Raw genomic sequence first — 17693 nt, 5'->3', positions numbered from 1 at the left:
CGTAAACGGCCATTTTTTAAATGGCCGCCATTTTGTCCCTAGGAAAAGATTTGAATGCCCCTATATCCAAAAATCTTCCTAGTAGTATGCTCTATCAGTGTTCAAAATTTCATGCTTGTATCACCAAAAGCACAATTTTTTCACATATCTGCTGGGCTAAAAGTTAAGCAACTCGATAGCACTTTTTCCGGGAGGCCAAGCCGAGTATTCACTACATGGATGCCTTTAGGAACGCGGAGTTCACGGTTAGTCCGTGCAGGAAAGTTCTCTACATGGGCGCCTTGAGGAACGTGGAGTTCACGGTTAGTCCGTGCATGAAAGTTCACTACATGGACGCCTTTAGGAACGGCGTTCACGGTTAATTCGTGTAGGAATCTTGGCTCGGCGGCTCCGCCGCCTTCAGTGCTTCAACTTCTCAGAACTTCCCTAATAATTAGCGTGGGACCACTGGTCCCTGCAGTCCCATGAATAGCGGTCTCCTTCTCGGCCACTACCAAAACTACCGCCCAGTTGTCCTCTCCTGTAGACCTCTCGACGCCTACGAAATGCCTTCCCTACTGTTATGGTCCGACCCTCCAAATCCTTGCCATTCCAATTCTTCTCTGCCTCTCTGGCGTCTTTTGTGCTGGCAAACGTGACAAAGCCGAACCCTCTTGACTGTTGCGTTTCCCAGTCTCTTACCAACCGCACTTCCACCAGCGGCCCATATCTGTTGAAGACAGAGGTCAGAACTTCTTCCTCTGTTTTGAAGTTCAGTCCCCCTACAAATAACTTGGCACTTTGGTCGCCATCCCGAGCTGGTGTGATGTTATTTTCCCTGCTGGGCTCTTTACCAACCCTCAGGTTACCATAAACTTGACCCCCGGCCAAATCATTCCCGATAACCACAGATACACCCTCTACAGGAAGCGTGGCTTGTAAACCGACGGTGACCGGTCCTGACACCAAATCGGACTCCAACTGGATGACCTGAAGGGGAGCACTAACACCGCCCCCGATCCCCTGTAAACGAACACTATCCCCCGTTGCCGTCTCCTCGGACCATGGCAAAATGCCTTCAAGCATTAAAGATTGATGGGCCCCTGTGTCCCTCAATATCCTAACCGGTCTCCGGTTAGTCGAGGCTCCATCCAGTGACACAAACCCCTCTGAAATAAATGGTTGGTAACCCTTTTGATGGCGATTTCTTACGCTAGCCATCGCATTCGGAGTTGTAATAGTCGGACTCCGCTCTGGGTTGTCCCTTTTCATGAGGTAACAACTGGACATCAAGTGTCCAGGTTTCTTGCAAAACGCGCAAGTAGGCCCGGAGGAAAAACTCGGGGTCTGCCTCGGGCCCCCCGAACTATAAGTTTGTCTTGGGCCCGCATCCCTCTGATTTCGAACCGGTGGGGTATCATAGTTGTCCCCATAATCATCTCGAGGCCGCCGCCATGTATGGTCGTTCTCCGCACCTGCTGTTCCCCACCTCCCCTGCGGAGATCTAGGCGAGGAGTTAGGTTCGTGGACCCCTATTCGGTGGGTTAAGGCATAATCATCTGCCATGGTGGCTGCGTCCCACAACTTTGGTACCTTCTTTTCCTGCAGGTACACTTTGATGTCCTCATGGACACACTGCTGGAATTCCTCCACCAGGATCAAGTCCCGCAATGTCTCGAAGTCTTTCCCGACTCCTTTTGACTCACACCACCGATCAAACATGTTTTCTTTCACTCTGGCAAACTCCACATGGGTCTCACTCTCCCTCTTCCTGGCATTCCTGAATTTTTGCCTGTAAGCTTCCGGAACCAACTCATAGGCCTTGAGGATGTGCTTCTTCAGTACCTCATAATCTGCACATTGGTCCATTGGTAGCGCCGAATAAATTTCCTGAGCTTTCCCCACCAGCACACTTTGCACGAGTATGGTCCAGGCCTCCTCCGGCCAGTTTAATTGTCGAGCCACTTTCTCAAAGTGTGGGAAAAATTTCGCGACTTCCTTTTCACTGAACGGTGGAACCAGCCTCACATGTCTGCCCACATCCCAGGTTTTCTGGTTAGGTGTCGACCCCGTCAGCAAGGGTGGTGCCTCTCCCCGTTCTCTCATTAACTCCAGCTCCTTGAATTTGATTTCTTGCTGAAGCTCCATGTCACGTTCCTTTAATTCCCTTTCCGCTTTTCTCTCCTCTGCTTCGAGGTCCCTTGCAGCTCTCCTCTCCTCTGCTTTTCTCCCTTCTAACCTTTCCTGGAGTTCTCGTTCCACTCTCCTTTCCTCTGCTTCTGCTTTCCTTTCTTCTTCTTTTAACCTTTCCTGGAGTTCTCGTTCCACTCTCCTTTCCTCTGCTTGTTTCTCTTCTCTCCTCGCTTCTGCTTTCCTTTCTTCTTCTTTTAACCTTTCCTGGAGTTCTCGTTCCACTCTCCTTTCCTCTGCTTGTTTCTCTTCTCTCCTCGCTTCTGCTTTCCTTTCTTCTTCTTTTAACCTTTCCTGGAGTTCTCGTTCCACTCTCCTTTCCTCCGCTTGTTTCTCTTCCCTCCTCTCTTCTGCTTTCCTTTCTTCTTCTTTAATCCGTTCCTGGCTCCGTAATTGCAACTCCAGTTTCCGGAGCTCAACGTCTTCTGGTTCTTCGGGTAGCCACTCCCAGGCTAACTCGTCCCATGTTCCTAATCCCACCATAGATTGTATCACCGTGGCCTGCAACTCTGCCTTCCTCAAATTAGTTCGGACCTCCAAGTTAAAGTGTTTGGCCAATTTCAAGAGGTCCGACTTTAGCAACGCTCGGAACTGTGCCTCACTCGGGGTTACCCCAAAGTTCTGTGCCACAAACGCCATGGTGCCTATCGTTAACACCTGTTAACCTCCACCCAAGACTTTACCCCAATTTCTCAAATTTTTTTTTTACCAATTAATAATTAATTAATAAATTTTAATTAATAAAAAATTATTATTTTATTATTTTATACAATTTTAAATCCCGGACGTAGACCCAATTGCGAAACCGCAAATCGTAATTTGGACGAGCCCCCAATTCTGTTACGTGGTCCCCTCGGTGAATACCTGGTCTCGGTGACCCCCGGACCGTGAGAGGAACTCCGCCAGCAAGCTGTATTATATATGCGCTTTCGCCACGCAATCCATATGAATTTCACCCAGGAGACAACTGATGTTCAAGGATATATTTCCAATGGTAATGATACCATACAATTTCAATGACACAATCACGGAGATTTTTCCCGAGCAATCAACAATACACAACCATCAACAATATTTCAATGACACAACCACGGAGATTTTCCCCGAGCAATCAACAATACACAACCATCAACAATATTTCAATGACACAACCACGGAGATTTTCCCCGAGCAATCAACAATACACTACCATCAACAATTCCCCAGCCACAATCAATTCCCTATGAGTAAGATGGCCATCTTATACATGTGTGTCCCGGTGAGTACTCACGACACCCTTTTGGTCTCGGTCCCGCACAATGTCTCTGGGCCCCTCCTGACCAAGACGATGGTCGCCGTCGCCGCTCTCGGGCGGTTGAACGAACCCCGGGTGGACGTTTTTCCACCGGGCAGGTATCGTACCTGGCACCGAGGCTGCAGCCCCTCGTGGCCACGCGAAGCGGATACGGTAGAGCAAGCCAAACCCCACGCCGCTTGCAAGGCGCGTTAGGCCCCAACGTGCGACCCGCACGCGTCTGTTTGGACGGTGCCGCGAACGAGGCCAGACGCGGGTTCGATGCACGGCCCCACGTCAACTTGACGTCTCCACCGGCAGGTACACGTTCCGGTGATTCCTCTCGCCAGACAGGCTTCGGAACGCCGCTGTTCCACGCAGCGCAAGGTCGATCCCACCTTTTGTCGGAGCGGGGCGAGGAAGAATAATACTCGTCCTTTTTTTCCTCGTGTCTTTTTCTCTTCCGTTTCCAGTCACTTCCGTTTCCGGCCACTCCCTCAGAAGGGCTCCTGACCCTCCAACCACAACAACTACACAACAACTTAATATACTACACACGGATAAGCAAAGACCTGAATGGTAATTCACATACGTAGTGTGTTCAAAAAGTATCCGACCTTTATTTTTCGTGCGTAAAAAAAAAAAGAAGCTGACGAGGCGTTGATTGGTGCACGTATGTAGGCGATCCTAATGCCCACGCGTGAATTTTTTCCCACCTGCAGAAGCTGTCATTCGACGGCAGACCGCCGATGAGTGAGGACATGTAAGCGAGCGCCGTCGGATTTTCGTTTTTGACAAAATGACGGAAAAACTTGAACAACGCTACTGCATCAAATTTTGTGTAAAGCTTGGCGATTCCCAAGTGGAAACGATCCGCAAGATTCAACACCGTTCATTCCATTATGAAGGAGGATTTGGGCTTCAGGAGAATCTCAGCGAAGTTCGTACCAAAGCTGCTTACGATTGAGCAGAAGCAACTCCGTTTGGAGATCGCACAGGACATGCTGGAGACTGTGAACAGCGATCCCAGCTTCCTCAACACAGTGATCACTGGCGATGAGTCCTGGGTTTATGGGTTCGACCCAGACACCAAGTTGCAGTCATCACAATGGAAGCATCCAACATCCCCGAGGCCAAAAAACACAAAATTTGATGCAGTAGCGTTGTTCAAGTTTTTCCGTCATTTTGTCAAAAACGAAAATCCGACGGCGCTCGCTTACATGTCCTCACTCATCGGCGGTCTGCCGTCGAATGACAGCTTCTGCAGGTGGGAAAAAATTCACGCGTGCGCATTAGGATCGCCTACATACGTGCACCAATCAACGCCTCCCTAGCTTCTTTTTTTTTACGCACGAAAAATAAAGGTCGGATACTTTTTGAACACAGTAGTACATTCACATAAATATGTAACAAAAGCAAATCCTATTATGGATACACTTAGATGAATGAATAGCAGAATGCTGTGCTTGACACAAAGCCAAATGAATACAGTTGGGAATACCCTCTGTTTTTCTGACTGGGAAGTGCTTTGCTGCATTTAGCAGCGTGGATGTGACCGTTTCCATTTTTTATTTTTTAGCTCACAGCTGGACTTTAGTCCGGTGAGCTCATGCGATCGAGCAGTGTCCGTAGGTAAGTCAGTGAGTCAGTGAACACTTCAGTCATTATCGTTTGAACCAAACACGATTTTGATGAAATTTGGCCACATCATCACCTGTGATGTACCAAAGTTTGTTCATGGCATAAAATAATCAGTGTCTGAGGGGGGTCTTAAATGTCCTGTTCAGCTATATAATTATTGTTGAGGTGATGGGCCCAATGGAGCGAGGAAGTCACACAAGCCCACTGATTATAACTGCTGTTTAACCACGACAAATCAACAACTATGATGAAAATCTAGGATTTCTCATCATGTCTGGTGAGAATCTCATATCTCAAAGGAACGCTTGTAAGTATAACTTGATTTATTATAAATTTAGTATAAACACTGAAGTATAACTCTATTTAACTGGTTTTGCACCAGGGTTAATTGCACAAGGCCAAACTCACTTTCTTGTGCAAAAGTGATATTTGACACAAGGCAAATCAGGCCTGCAAACTGATATCAGCATGTATGAGCTGACAGTGCATGTCAGAGCAGAAACTCTACCATGAGGTCAAAGGAACTGTCCGTAGAACTCAGATAGGATTGTGAGGAGGTATAGATCTGGGGAAAGGTATAAAACAATTTCTGGAGTGTTGAAAGTTCCCAAGAGCAAAGTGAGCTCCATCATTAGGAAATGGAAAGAATATGGAACTACCCAGACTTTTCCTAGAGATGGCCTTCCGACCAAACTGAGCGACCAGGCAAGAAGGACTTTAGTCAGGGAGGTTACAAAGAACCCAATAACCACTCCGATAGAACTACAGAGTTCCTTGGCTGATATGGGGGAACCTACCAGAATGACAACAGTTTCTGCTGCACTTCACAAATCTAGGCTTTATGGGAGGTTGGCCAGATGTAAGCCACTCCTGAGAAAAAGGCACATGACAGCATGCCTGGAGTTTGCAAAAAGACATGTGGAAGCCTCTGAGAGCATGCAGCAAAATATTATTTGGTCTGATGAGTTGAAAATTGAACTCTTTGGCCTGAATGCAAAGCACTGCATCTGGTGGAAACCGAGCACAGCTCATCACCATGTATCATCTAATCTAACCATCCCTACCGTAAAGCATAGTGGCGGCAGCCTCATGGTATGGGGATGCTTTTCAGTGGCAGGGACTGGGAGACTTGTAAGGATAGAAGGAAGAATCAATGGAGCCAAATGCAGGAAATTCCTTGAGGAGAACCTGCTTCAGAATGCAAAAGACATGAGACTGTGGCAAAAGTCTGTGTTCCAACAGGACAATGACAAAAAAATACACTCGAAGCAACACTGGAATGGCTTCACAAGAAGAGCAGGAAAATCCTTAAGTGGCCCAGCCAAAGCCCAGACTTGAATCCCAATGAGAATCGGTGGAAAGACTTGAATATAACTGTTCACTGATGCTCCCCACCCAACTTGACAATTCTGCAAGGAAGAATGGGAGAAACTCCCAAATCCAGATGTGCAAAGCTGATGCGGACTTATTCAAGGAGTCTCGAAGCTGTAATCACTGCGATTTTCGGAGTTTTAAGAGTCAAGAGTTTCAAACCAAAAGGTTTTCAGAGTCACAAGTGTATGGAAGACTCACTGCGTTGCCCTGATGAAGCCCCAACAAGGGCGAAACCAGGTCGGTAACTGTGAGTTTTGTATGCACTTGTGACAGTATCTGAACTAAGATCTAAATTATGATGTACTGCTGGATGGCTCCTCCAGAGCTTGGCAGGCAACGCGTACTTACGTGGTGGTGACGGTGGTGGTGACGTCATGGCATGCGCTTATTAGGTTGGAGAACTGAAATTATAGATTCTTATATATATATATATATATATATAAAATTACTTTTTTCTATGAAACTGAGGTTCATGGCAGCACAAGGCCATGGGTGGGAGGGGGACTGGTGGAGGAGAGGGTGGGGGTGGGGAGAGTAGGGGGCAGCACAGCAACAAGCAGGGGAATGGACAAAGAGGAAAAGAGGAAGGAGGGGAAACAACAACAGATCTGAATGAGGTGGACAAGAGCACGTGGCCCAGTCAAGGACACACGTGCCAAGCGCAAGAACACACACGAAGGCGCTCCACGAGATATGCAGATGTATTGCACCAACAAATTAACACCAACAATAAAAAGTTCAAAACAATACAACTCTGAAAGCATCTCAGAAGTTGTCTTATAAAAGGTTCCATTTTAAAATCTGTCTCTTTACAACTTTTTTTTTTTTTTTTAACAAGGCAAAGATGGACTTATCCAAAGAAACGGCTGTGTAAAGGTCTGGAAGGAGCACAGGTGTGGGTTATCATTGCAACGCTTTGTTTTTGGTTTTGGGACCCGTCCTGGAATGCAACTCTGTGGGCCGTTGATGAAGCTGTGGAAAGGCATTTTTAGTGAATGGTGGGCCTATGCTGCGAGACAGAAACAAAACACCAAAGGTGTTCTTGTCAGCCGCTCGGAGCCGAGAAAGGCTTCCATTTTTATTTACCTTGGCAGGGTATTGTGAGGTTCCAGGGAGAAGAGTTTAAAGCCAGTTAACCTCACTGATAAAATACAGTGTGGCACACTAAATGATGACACATTTACAAAAGCTTAATTATGAGTATGGCGATACATTATGAATATGGCATTATGAGCAGCAATATATTCATAAAATACGAACAATAATTTTCAGAGATTTATTAGTCATTAGCAACATATTTGGAGCTGGCTGTTAGGTGGTTAAAGATTTTTCTTTCCCATTGAGTGGTGTGGGTTTAATTTCCATGACGATGGGACCAATGAGCCCTGGGTCACACAATCCTTCACTGCACTAAAAAGTTTTTCCACAAGACTCTCTCTTGTTATTTGAGGCGATGTTTATTGATAACAATTACTACTTACTGCTTTCAGAAAGGCAAACAAAAGAAAACCAGTGTAATTTTGACAAACTGTGTGGTGTAATGGTTAGAGCATCCGCTCCGAGTCTGGGAGGTCGGCAGTTCAGACCCGAACCCAGGCTGTCATAACAAAGACTCAAAATGATACGTGCTGCTTCCTTGCTTGGCGCTCAGCATTTTAAAATGACAGCATGGACAAACAGCCATAGGTTGGCATCCATTGTACAAGTTTGATTGGCGTAATGGCCTCCTGCATTTAAGTTCCTTCTAAAGGAAGTCATATTTTTCATGGGCCACCCTTTACATCATCACTAGACAGTGTGCCAATATTAAATTAACGTTTGCTCCATGTTGAGAACAATACAAGTTGAACCCTCTTGTTTTTGCTTTCTCTTTGCAGGAGCAGGATGACCCAAACAAGTTGGCGACAAGCTGGCCCGACTATTACATTGATCGTGTCAACCAGATGGCCACTGTAAGTGAATTGCTTTCAGCTCTGGAACTTAAAATAAGGGGCCTTTCAGAGCTTGAATATGGAGGGTATCATTTGTCTTCTGCTTCTTGGACCACCACCGCAGATGCAGTCCATGTTTGCATACAACCAGGAGGAGATGGAATCCAGGAATAAGACCGTGGAGGGACTCAAAACCGCCTTAAGAACACAACCAATGAGGTGAGGAGCTGCGTTGTCTGAACTTGGATGTGTATAGAAATGACAGAAACTTTCTAAACCATTGTCGTTGCTGAATGCTTCCTTGTGTGGTGGTCCTTCCGTGCTCATATTTCGCCAAATTTAATTCTCCCCGTTTTCAAATTCAATGTCATAATCTAATTATTCGATGTGAAAAGTGCAAATGGGCTACAGTCAATGATTATTTTTGATTTGAAACTGTTAAATATCGGAAGAAAGCGTGTTCAAATGGACCATTCATCTCTTAGATTATGAGGACACCCATATCGATTTGAAATAAGACATTCAAATTTGTAGAGTCAATAAGGGGTCAACATTACTGCCATTTTACTTTACAGGTAATGCATGCTGCTCTTTTTGGATGGATTGGTTATTGAAACTTCCTTGTGTGATTCATCATTGCAAACCCTCAGAAGACCCAGTTTTCATCAAGTATTTTCTATTAAATCAGAGGGAGGCTTGCAATACTGGATGAGCCAGCAATCAATGGAGAGATTGGGACAAATTCAAACCTCTGAGAAACAAATATATGGCTAGTTTAGATAGGAAATGTCAGGGGTACAAGGTGTCAATGAGCTAGAGAGAGAGTAGGACATTTCTCAGAAGCTTTTTCCATAGATGTCAGAAAATACGGATGGATTTATCTGTGAACAATCTACATGGTGGCCTGAATATGTATTTACTAAAACAATGATTGATTAATTATTGTAAGTACTGCACAACACAACCTGTATGTTAAGAGTTTGAGAATGAATGCTTCACTGGGTAGGGGTGAAGTGACGTTCAGGCCACCATGTAGACATATTGAGGTGGTCAAGGAGTGTGGTGGAGATGATTGTGTAGCCCAGTGAGGCAGGGGAGGTTTGGAAGACACATGCACACACAAATGCACACGCACAACCTCATTAATGAGAAAGGAGCAACCTCATTAATGAGCAATGACATGGATACACCCTGACGTCAAAAAAGAGAATGTCCAAAGAGACAAAAAAGTTGACAAATCTTCTTTCCATGAATGATTTAAAACTCTTTGTACCAAATGATGAAAAATTGGCTGAACAGCTCAAATTAGTGAAACGGTACTCTGACTACATTCAAATGTAATTTGGCCTGGATAAGTGTGCCGAGTGCACATTCATGAACATTGTTGGCAGACCAACAAAAATGGACAACATAAAAATTGACACAAATACGAGTACAAAAATACAGGAGCTGGACGATGAAGCATCAGGCAAATACCTCGGAGCAGAAGAGAAGTCACCAAATATGTCACAAACAAATGCTTAAAATAATTACCAAAGAATACCTGTTTAGAACAAGGCTGATCCTGAAAACGACTTTCTCCAAGGAACAAAATCAAAGCCATAAAACAACTTGCAATAACAGTATTCCAGTACAGCTGTGGAATAATAAACTGGCCACAATAGGAAATCAATAAACTGGATATCAAAACAAGGAAACTCATCACCATCCACAAAATGTTTTCCAAAAATCAATGCATCCCGAGAATGCACCTGCCCGAGACGAGGTAGCGGCTTAATGGAGCCCAACCAAGTGTACAGAATGACAACTGTATGATTGGCTAAATACGTGAAAAGTGCAACAGACTACCGAATCCAATTTGTAAGCAAACACGAAGACAATAAACCAGAGAAGGTATCCATAACCCACCGAGCAAAATTTTTCCAAAGATACACTACATGACCAAAAGTATGTGGACACCCAAACATCGAACATCTCATTCCAAAATCATGGGCATTAATATGGAGTTGCCCCCCCCCCCCCCTTTTCTGCGATAACAGCCTCCAATCTTCTGGGAAGGCTTTCCACTAGATGTCGGAACATTGCTGTGGGGATTTGCTTACATTCAGCCACAAGAGCATTAGTGAGGTCGGGCACTGATGTTGGGCGATTAGGCCTGGCTTGCAGTCGGCATTCCAATTCATCCCAAAGATGTTCGATGGGGTTGAGGTCAGGGCTCTGTGCAGGCCAGTCAAGTTCTTCCACACCGATCTCGACAAACTATTTCTGTATGGACCTTCCGTCAGACTGCCAGATGGTGAAGCGTGATTCATCACTCCAGAGAACGCGTTTCCACTGCTCCAGAGTCCAATGGCGGCGAGCGTTACACAACTCCAGTCGACGCTTGGCATTGCGCATGGTGATCTTAGGCTTGTGTGTGGTTGCTTGGACATGGAAACCCATTTCATGAAGCTCCTGACGAATAGTTGTTGTTCTGACGTTGCTGTAGAGGCAGTTTGGAACTTGGCAGTGAGTGTTGCAACCGAGGTCAGACGATTTTTACGTGCTACATGCTTCAGCACTCGGCTGTCCCTTTCTGTGAGCTTGTGTGGCCTACCACTTAGCGGCTGAGCTGTTGTTGCTCCTAGACGTTTCCGGTTCACAATAACAGCACTTACAGTTGACCGGGGCAGCTCTATCAGGGCAGAAATTTGAAGAACTGACTTGTTGGAAAGTTAGCGTCCTATGACGGTGCCATGTTGAAAGTCACTGAGCTCTTCAGTACGGCCCATTCCACTGCCAATGTTTGTCTATGGAGATTGCATGGCTGTGTGCTTGATTATATATACCTGTCAGCAATGGGTGTGGCTGGAATAGCCAAATCCACTAATTAGAAGGGGTGTCCGCATACCTTTGGTCATGTAGTGTGGGTGTGAATGGAGGATGTCACACAAGAAACCAAAACAACAACAAATACAGCCCCAAAATTGCAAAAAAGACAAAAGAAAAATGTAAATAGAAATATCAACGAAGTTACACTGACGACTGGGAAAACGATAAAAGAGCAGAAAGGTATAAAAAGTAGTTTGATAGTTTGGGATTAGACAAAGAAGGCTCTTTGGACTGGCTAAGAACAGGTCAGCTCAACTGGGATGGAGAATGAATGAGAATGAAATGAGAATTAATAAATGCCCAAGCCCAAGGACACAACACCAATGGCTTTAAGAAAATGGCGGGACTGAGTCAATCGGGCAAGTGTAGGTTCTGTTCTGCAAGGTAGAAACAAACTACAAGCCACCTCCTATCTGGATGTAAAAAGCTCATGTCAGAACAGCTGTCCACCCAAAAGCACAACAAAGTACTTCATGTCGAATAATCCACTGGCACATCTACAAAAACTTCAATATCGCAGTTCCACAAAACTCTTGGAAACATGAACCAAAAGCAATCAAGGAACAAACTTTGGTGATTGTTTAGTTGTGGAAAAGTTGCAGCAGTCTGTTTCAAGAGAGAACATGATATATGATGTGAGATTTTCTCCAAAAAATAAAATGCTCAATCTATTTCAGATTAATCTTTAAGTTGGATGTGCATCTGCACTTGTCACACACATGTTTCAACTCTAAATTGTTGTTCCCTAGCTTAATTTAATTGCACTTCCGCTACCGTAAGGTGGACAGAGGTTATGTTGTCACCTCTGTTTGTCTGTCTGTTTGCTTGTCTGTGAGTATGATGTCTCAAATGTTATGGACGGATTCAGACAAAACTTGGTGGGCAGGTTGAGTCTGTGACGAGGATTCATTTATTTGATTTTGGTTCAAGACTGGATCCAAATGCAGCCTGTCAGTGGGATACTTGGTAGGTAAGTGGTAGGTAACAACTGGGGTTGGTAGGTAAGTTGTTCAGCCTGGCAGATGAATGCTCACTGCCGAGTGTTTTTCTTATATTTATTATGTTGCCCTCCCTCCCACCCCCCATGTATTTATTATGTGTTTGGATTTTTTCAAGTTTAAGTTTTCTCCACATATGTCTTTCATCGTTTATAATTCAACTCCATTTTTTGTGCTTCTTATGTTGTTATGAAGAATGCATAGCTGTTTATAATACGTGTATCTCTGCTTTTTAACAACAAAAACGAGGTTTATACGAGTACGTGGTAAAACATGTTCTTTCAAATTATAAAGTCGAACAAATAAATGAAAAAGGCAACATAGTTATTTTTACTTTGTTTTATTGTTTGTCTTCCTGTGCTCCTTCTCCGCAGCATCATATCCATCCCTCCGTGCGTTTTCACTTCTGCTATTGTTGCCTTGCCTTTTGTTCTATTTACTTTGTTCTCCTGTTCCTCTTCCCTTTACCTTTCCTCACTTGCAAGTGTGTTTATCCGGTACCAAAGTTTCTTGTTGGAGCGTCACGAGGTTTGGCCGGGTGTTGTCTGATTACTGAGAACAGCTGTTCCTTACCGCACACTTTGCCTTTTGCCTCTGAACCATTCCTTTGGGAGCACCAGGCAAAATTAGAGTGCAGTTGACCTCGACAAACATGGCAGAGCAAAAAGCTAATCCAACTTAACACCAGTGAGTTTGACTGAAAAACCCTAGATATGATTAGGCTGCTGGTTAAGGGGCCTGGGGAGTTTGCTGTCTGTCAGAGCCTGACCAGCCTCTCTGAGCTTGGTCTCCGATGCCACCTGAATGGGGTGAGTCCATGGGGGCTTGTTGAGACCTATGAAGACCTGACCCCTGTCAAGTGCCGGATGGTTTCCAGGCACAGCGGGGCTTTCTGACAGGCAGCAAATTGGAGAGGTGGGTGGGAAGTCGGGGGATGTTCAAGCTAAGAGCTACGTTGATACGCTGACACCACCGGACCCCTCTAAGTTGTTGGAGCAAAGAAACCTTTGCAGCTTTTGAACACTTTTTACATGCCATACGGTTTACTTGGCAATTAACTTTTTCCTCCATTACACCTGTTCCAGCTCGATCAGTTGTCTTCTTCTTATATATGAGGCCCAGATATTTTGAAAAATGGAACCATGTTTTCTTTTCTGAGGAAATGACTAAATTCTGATAATGATATTATTATAAAGCAAATCCATTTTTACATGAGAAACAACTATTTTAGCGAGTTGAAGAAATATTTTACGAATACTGGGGTTGGTAGGCTCCTCGTAGCTGTGAAGTATGCACACTTACCTCTGAGCTGCCTAGCTTGGGTTTGAATCTCGGCCCAGCTCTAAAGTGTCTTCCTGGTGTTTTACATGCAGGGCGAGGTATCGATGTGTGGTACTATCCATCTGATGGATGTTAAACTGGTAGACCCGTTTGCCAGTAGTACTCGTCGGTGGAGGCTAAATAATCCTATGATGTCTTTCATGAAGAGTAAACGAGTTATCTGCTGCGATGGCAACAAGAAACCGCCCGGCATGACCATTGCCAGGAAACCGCTTCAGCAGCACATACGCTCTGTCAAGTATGGTAGATGGATAATATCGATGATGAAATTATTGAATAGTACAACTTTGTTTACTTCATAATGTGAAGTCTCCACAAAAGCTTAAATAAAGCCAGAGACAGGCCATTGTGATTATTTTACGTATTGTGGGGTTTTTTTCAACCTCCTCATCGATAACTATGCTGAAGAGTTTGTCTTGGTACGGAGAGCATGTACCTGCAGTGTAATAAATGACATTTGGGCCTATTCTCCACGTTCTGCCAACATTAATACGATGGAAACCAATACACACGATCTCATAACAAATACAGATCGTTGTTTGTTTTTATTCAAGACAAGATCGGGTTCTTGGTCTGTCAGTTATTCCATCAGGTTCAAGTGTTGGTGATTTCACTGTGATCTTTGGAATGAAATTGGTGTATATAGGCAAGGTGGGAGAAATTTGGCTCAGGTAGTTGCCCGCTGTGCGTAGTGAAGTGGCTGCGCCGTATACTTCTCTCGGTCATGGGAACCTTGAGTTAGAGATGGCGGAGTTTTGAAACTACGGCTTTTAGACACATTTTTCTGCTGCCGAATTTGCTTATGTATCTCTTCTTCTTTTTAAAAATAATGGGTGCTTGGGTTTGGGAGAGGGAAGCGGGGATGGGTGTCTGCATTGATTGGAGAAACAAATTATTTTTGTGAATCGTATTTAGCAATGTTTTGGCATTCTTATGTGCATAAAACAGTTTATTTGCAGACAAACTGAAACGCACCAGAAGCAGCTTCTTTGCAGACGTTTGTGATGCATTGGAATCACATACTTTGGATGTACTTACTCAACAGTTTAGCTAACCGCATTTGTCGATTATAAGTATGTTTGGGATTTGGTAATACATCTTAACCTTAAAGCATTTCATTGTGGCCTGTGCGATGCAAAAAGAAATCTCCTTTCCCCAAGCTACCGCTGTAATGCCGTCAACCAAGGGCAGCCAAATTATTTGATGGAAAATGCTTGCATGTGTGCCTATTGGAAGCTTTTATTCAAAAAGACAATCCCTCAAAGACAAAAGACAAAATGGAAGCTTTTATTCAAAAAGACAAACGGTTGCTGTTTGTATAAGTTTCCTTTTGTAAGCCTTACTATTCCGTAGAATAATTAATTGTCGTAAGTATTGGAAAGTTAAAAAAAAAAAACCTCATTGCCATTTGCAGGTGATGCGGGTATATTATCTCGAGTATTTGAGCCCAATGTTCAGGACACTGAGATGGGATTTCTTTATTTCCTTTTTTTTTTATCGTAAAAAAAAACTTCATCTTCTTTGTGCATTTCAGTGTCTTTTTGTCATGTTGGTTTCTTTACAAGCTCATGTTTAAATATTGTATGTAATCGCAGTTGCACGTGTGTGAAAGTCTTTTCATCAACAAATGGTTTGTTAACACCTCTGTATATGGGCGTATGGGCTGCCAGTATAGCCTAGGCCCAGCAGGTATGCACACTCACCTCTAAGCTATCTAACCTGGGTTTGAATCTTGACCCAACTGTAAATTGTCATCCCGGTGTTTTGCGGGCTGAGTGATTCATCAATGTGTGTGCCGTCCTTCGGATGGACGTTAACCGAGCGTGCCATCTGCCGTCATTAGTTGGTAATCGTTAAATATCTCATGGTGTCTTTAGGGACGACTCGCCGGGTTATCGCCGACACCCTGGGCATTTTCCAGATTCCTGCCCTAACACACAGGTGGTACTGCATCAGCGGCACAGCTGCGCTCCCAGCAATGTTGGAAACCAGCAGTCACGTGATGCACACCAAACGACGACGACCTATGTTATTGGATAACCTAGATTTGATTGCCAATAGTTTATGATAAGTCTACAAACTGTCATCCGCTGCTTAGGAGCCATGGTGTTACATCATGGAGTACCAATCAGAGGGATGTTGAATTCTTCGATAGTATCTCACATTAGCAGCTCAATCACGATTCAGTAAAATTACAGAAGCCTTTCTGGAACACAGCCGGAGCCCTCCTTGACGAGATTTGACATCCAAGACCAATGGCAACGGAACGCTGGGAAAATACCAACATTCTTAACAGATATCTGATGCCTGGTACATGGCAGAAGATTCTTCTGGATTTTATCTACTCAAGAAACGATGGTCCACATTAAACCGGATTCACACATCCCATGATCATACGCGTCACCACCTGGACAAATTGAATATCGAGGAAAGTGCAGCATGCGATTGCGACCAAACGATAGACCATACTGCAGTTAACCCCTGAGGATTACGGACATTGAGCAGGGCATTGGAGCAATTAATCCCTGTAGCCGCAACTGAAATAATTCATTTGGCTGTTAAACATGGACTTAGATTTATGAGTTCCCATTTGTCAAGCCATATGGAAGAAGAATTGATGGCGCAACCAGCAGAATCAAGGCATAATTATACCCTGGCGAAATATCCTTTAGGGAGAGTTTTTGCTTTTATATGATAATGTTCCTCATGGAAGCATTTGAACATGCTTCCATGAGGAACAATCTGACGGGATGTAAGGTGAAAGAGCCTTTAACACATATTGCTTAAGTGTGATATTCACATTGGGATCTAGAACGGCACTCGGTAGAGCGCATACCTCCACCAGACTGAACAGTAAACCTTTTGTATCTCACTGATTTGTATCCCACATCTCATAGGCCGGATCTGGATTCGGACCTGAACCAAAGTCAAATGGTCTTGGTCTTGTCACCTACCCAACTCATCCACCAAGTTTTGTTCTAATACATCCACAACCTTTTGAGATATTGTGCTATATATCGTTTTTGGCCCCATTTTACAATGATGAAGAATCACTTCGAGAATTACAAAAAACCCTTGTATCTGGTTCCTGATCTGGATCTTCACCAACATCTAACCAATTTATCCTTGTTGCATACTCAATCTGTCCACCAAATTTCGTCTGAATCTGTTCACAGCTTTTTGAGATATCCTGCTTATAGACAGACAGACAGGGGTGAAAAAATAACCTCCGTCTACCTTCTGTGGCGGAGGTAGTAACCACTTTTATCTTTTCTTTGATGCTTCTTTATTTTCTTTTTCTCCCACGTGACGTCACTGAATATTGGTCTGGTGAAAATGTATAGATGTTCTTTTGTATCGGTATGTTTAAACATGTGTTTGCATTACGCACTGAGATTGTGATGAGAGTGGTACATAATGATCAAGAAGAAACCTTTTGTAGTAAGCAGATATCACTGTGCAGTACTATTGCCTAAAGTACTGCCTGGTGTTGGCTTAGCGGTTAGGGTGCTGGCTTGGGATCCTAGGATCCTGGGTTCGAATCCCGGTCGATCGCTGAATTAACGCCAGGGGGGTTGACTCAGCCTGTCATCCTTCCGAGGTCAGCAAATTGAGTACCAGCTTGCTGGGATGAATGATCACGGTGTGTACCCCGATTTAGAATAGGTACACCGTATCCCTGCGCATCGTAAGAGGCGACTAATGGTTGGCGTCAGGAAGGGCATCCGGCCATAAAAACATTGCCTCAAACAGGGAACCATGATTGTCATGGGGCCCGCAAGGCTAACCCCCGCTCAAGCGGGGAAAATGGCCTTAAAACGATCATTCATTCAGAACTATTGCCTAAAGCGCCATGGAGGATGTGCAGTCGGAAGATTGTGTGGTCGAGTTTGAGTATGAAATTGCAGTGTGGTGATAAACGCCTTCATCATTTTGCAGGTTTGTCACACGCTTCATCGAACTCGATGGCCTCTCGTGCTTGCTCAACTTCCTCAAAAACATGGACTACGAGATGAGCGAGAGTCCCATACATACATCAATCATTGGCTGCATCAAAGCCCTCATGAACAACTCGCAGGTGCACTTCTTAGTTGT

The 17693-nt window shown here is 44.4% G+C and overlaps 1 protein-coding gene across 1 annotated transcript in view; it reads left to right on the top strand.

The window, feature by feature from the left end:
- LOC137435052 (disheveled-associated activator of morphogenesis 2) overlaps nucleotides 1-17693 on the top strand; it is a 320317-nt gene that overhangs the window by 207896 nt on the left and 94728 nt on the right. Inside the window, exons 4-6 of the mRNA XM_068128440.2 lie at nucleotides 8335-8409; nucleotides 8513-8607; nucleotides 17538-17676. Of these exons, the coding sequence (XP_067984541.1) occupies nucleotides 8335-8409; nucleotides 8513-8607; nucleotides 17538-17676 (309 nt within the window). The remainder of the gene's footprint in view (nucleotides 1-8334; nucleotides 8410-8512; nucleotides 8608-17537; nucleotides 17677-17693) is intronic.

The sequence above is a fragment of the Myxine glutinosa genome, chromosome 9 (assembly GCF_964187855.1).
Source record: "Myxine glutinosa chromosome 9, kmMyxGlut1.1, whole genome shotgun sequence".
In the NCBI taxonomy this organism is placed as follows: domain Eukaryota; kingdom Metazoa; phylum Chordata; class Myxini; order Myxiniformes; family Myxinidae; genus Myxine; species Myxine glutinosa.
This window is presented reverse-complemented; position numbering and strand designations above follow the sequence as displayed.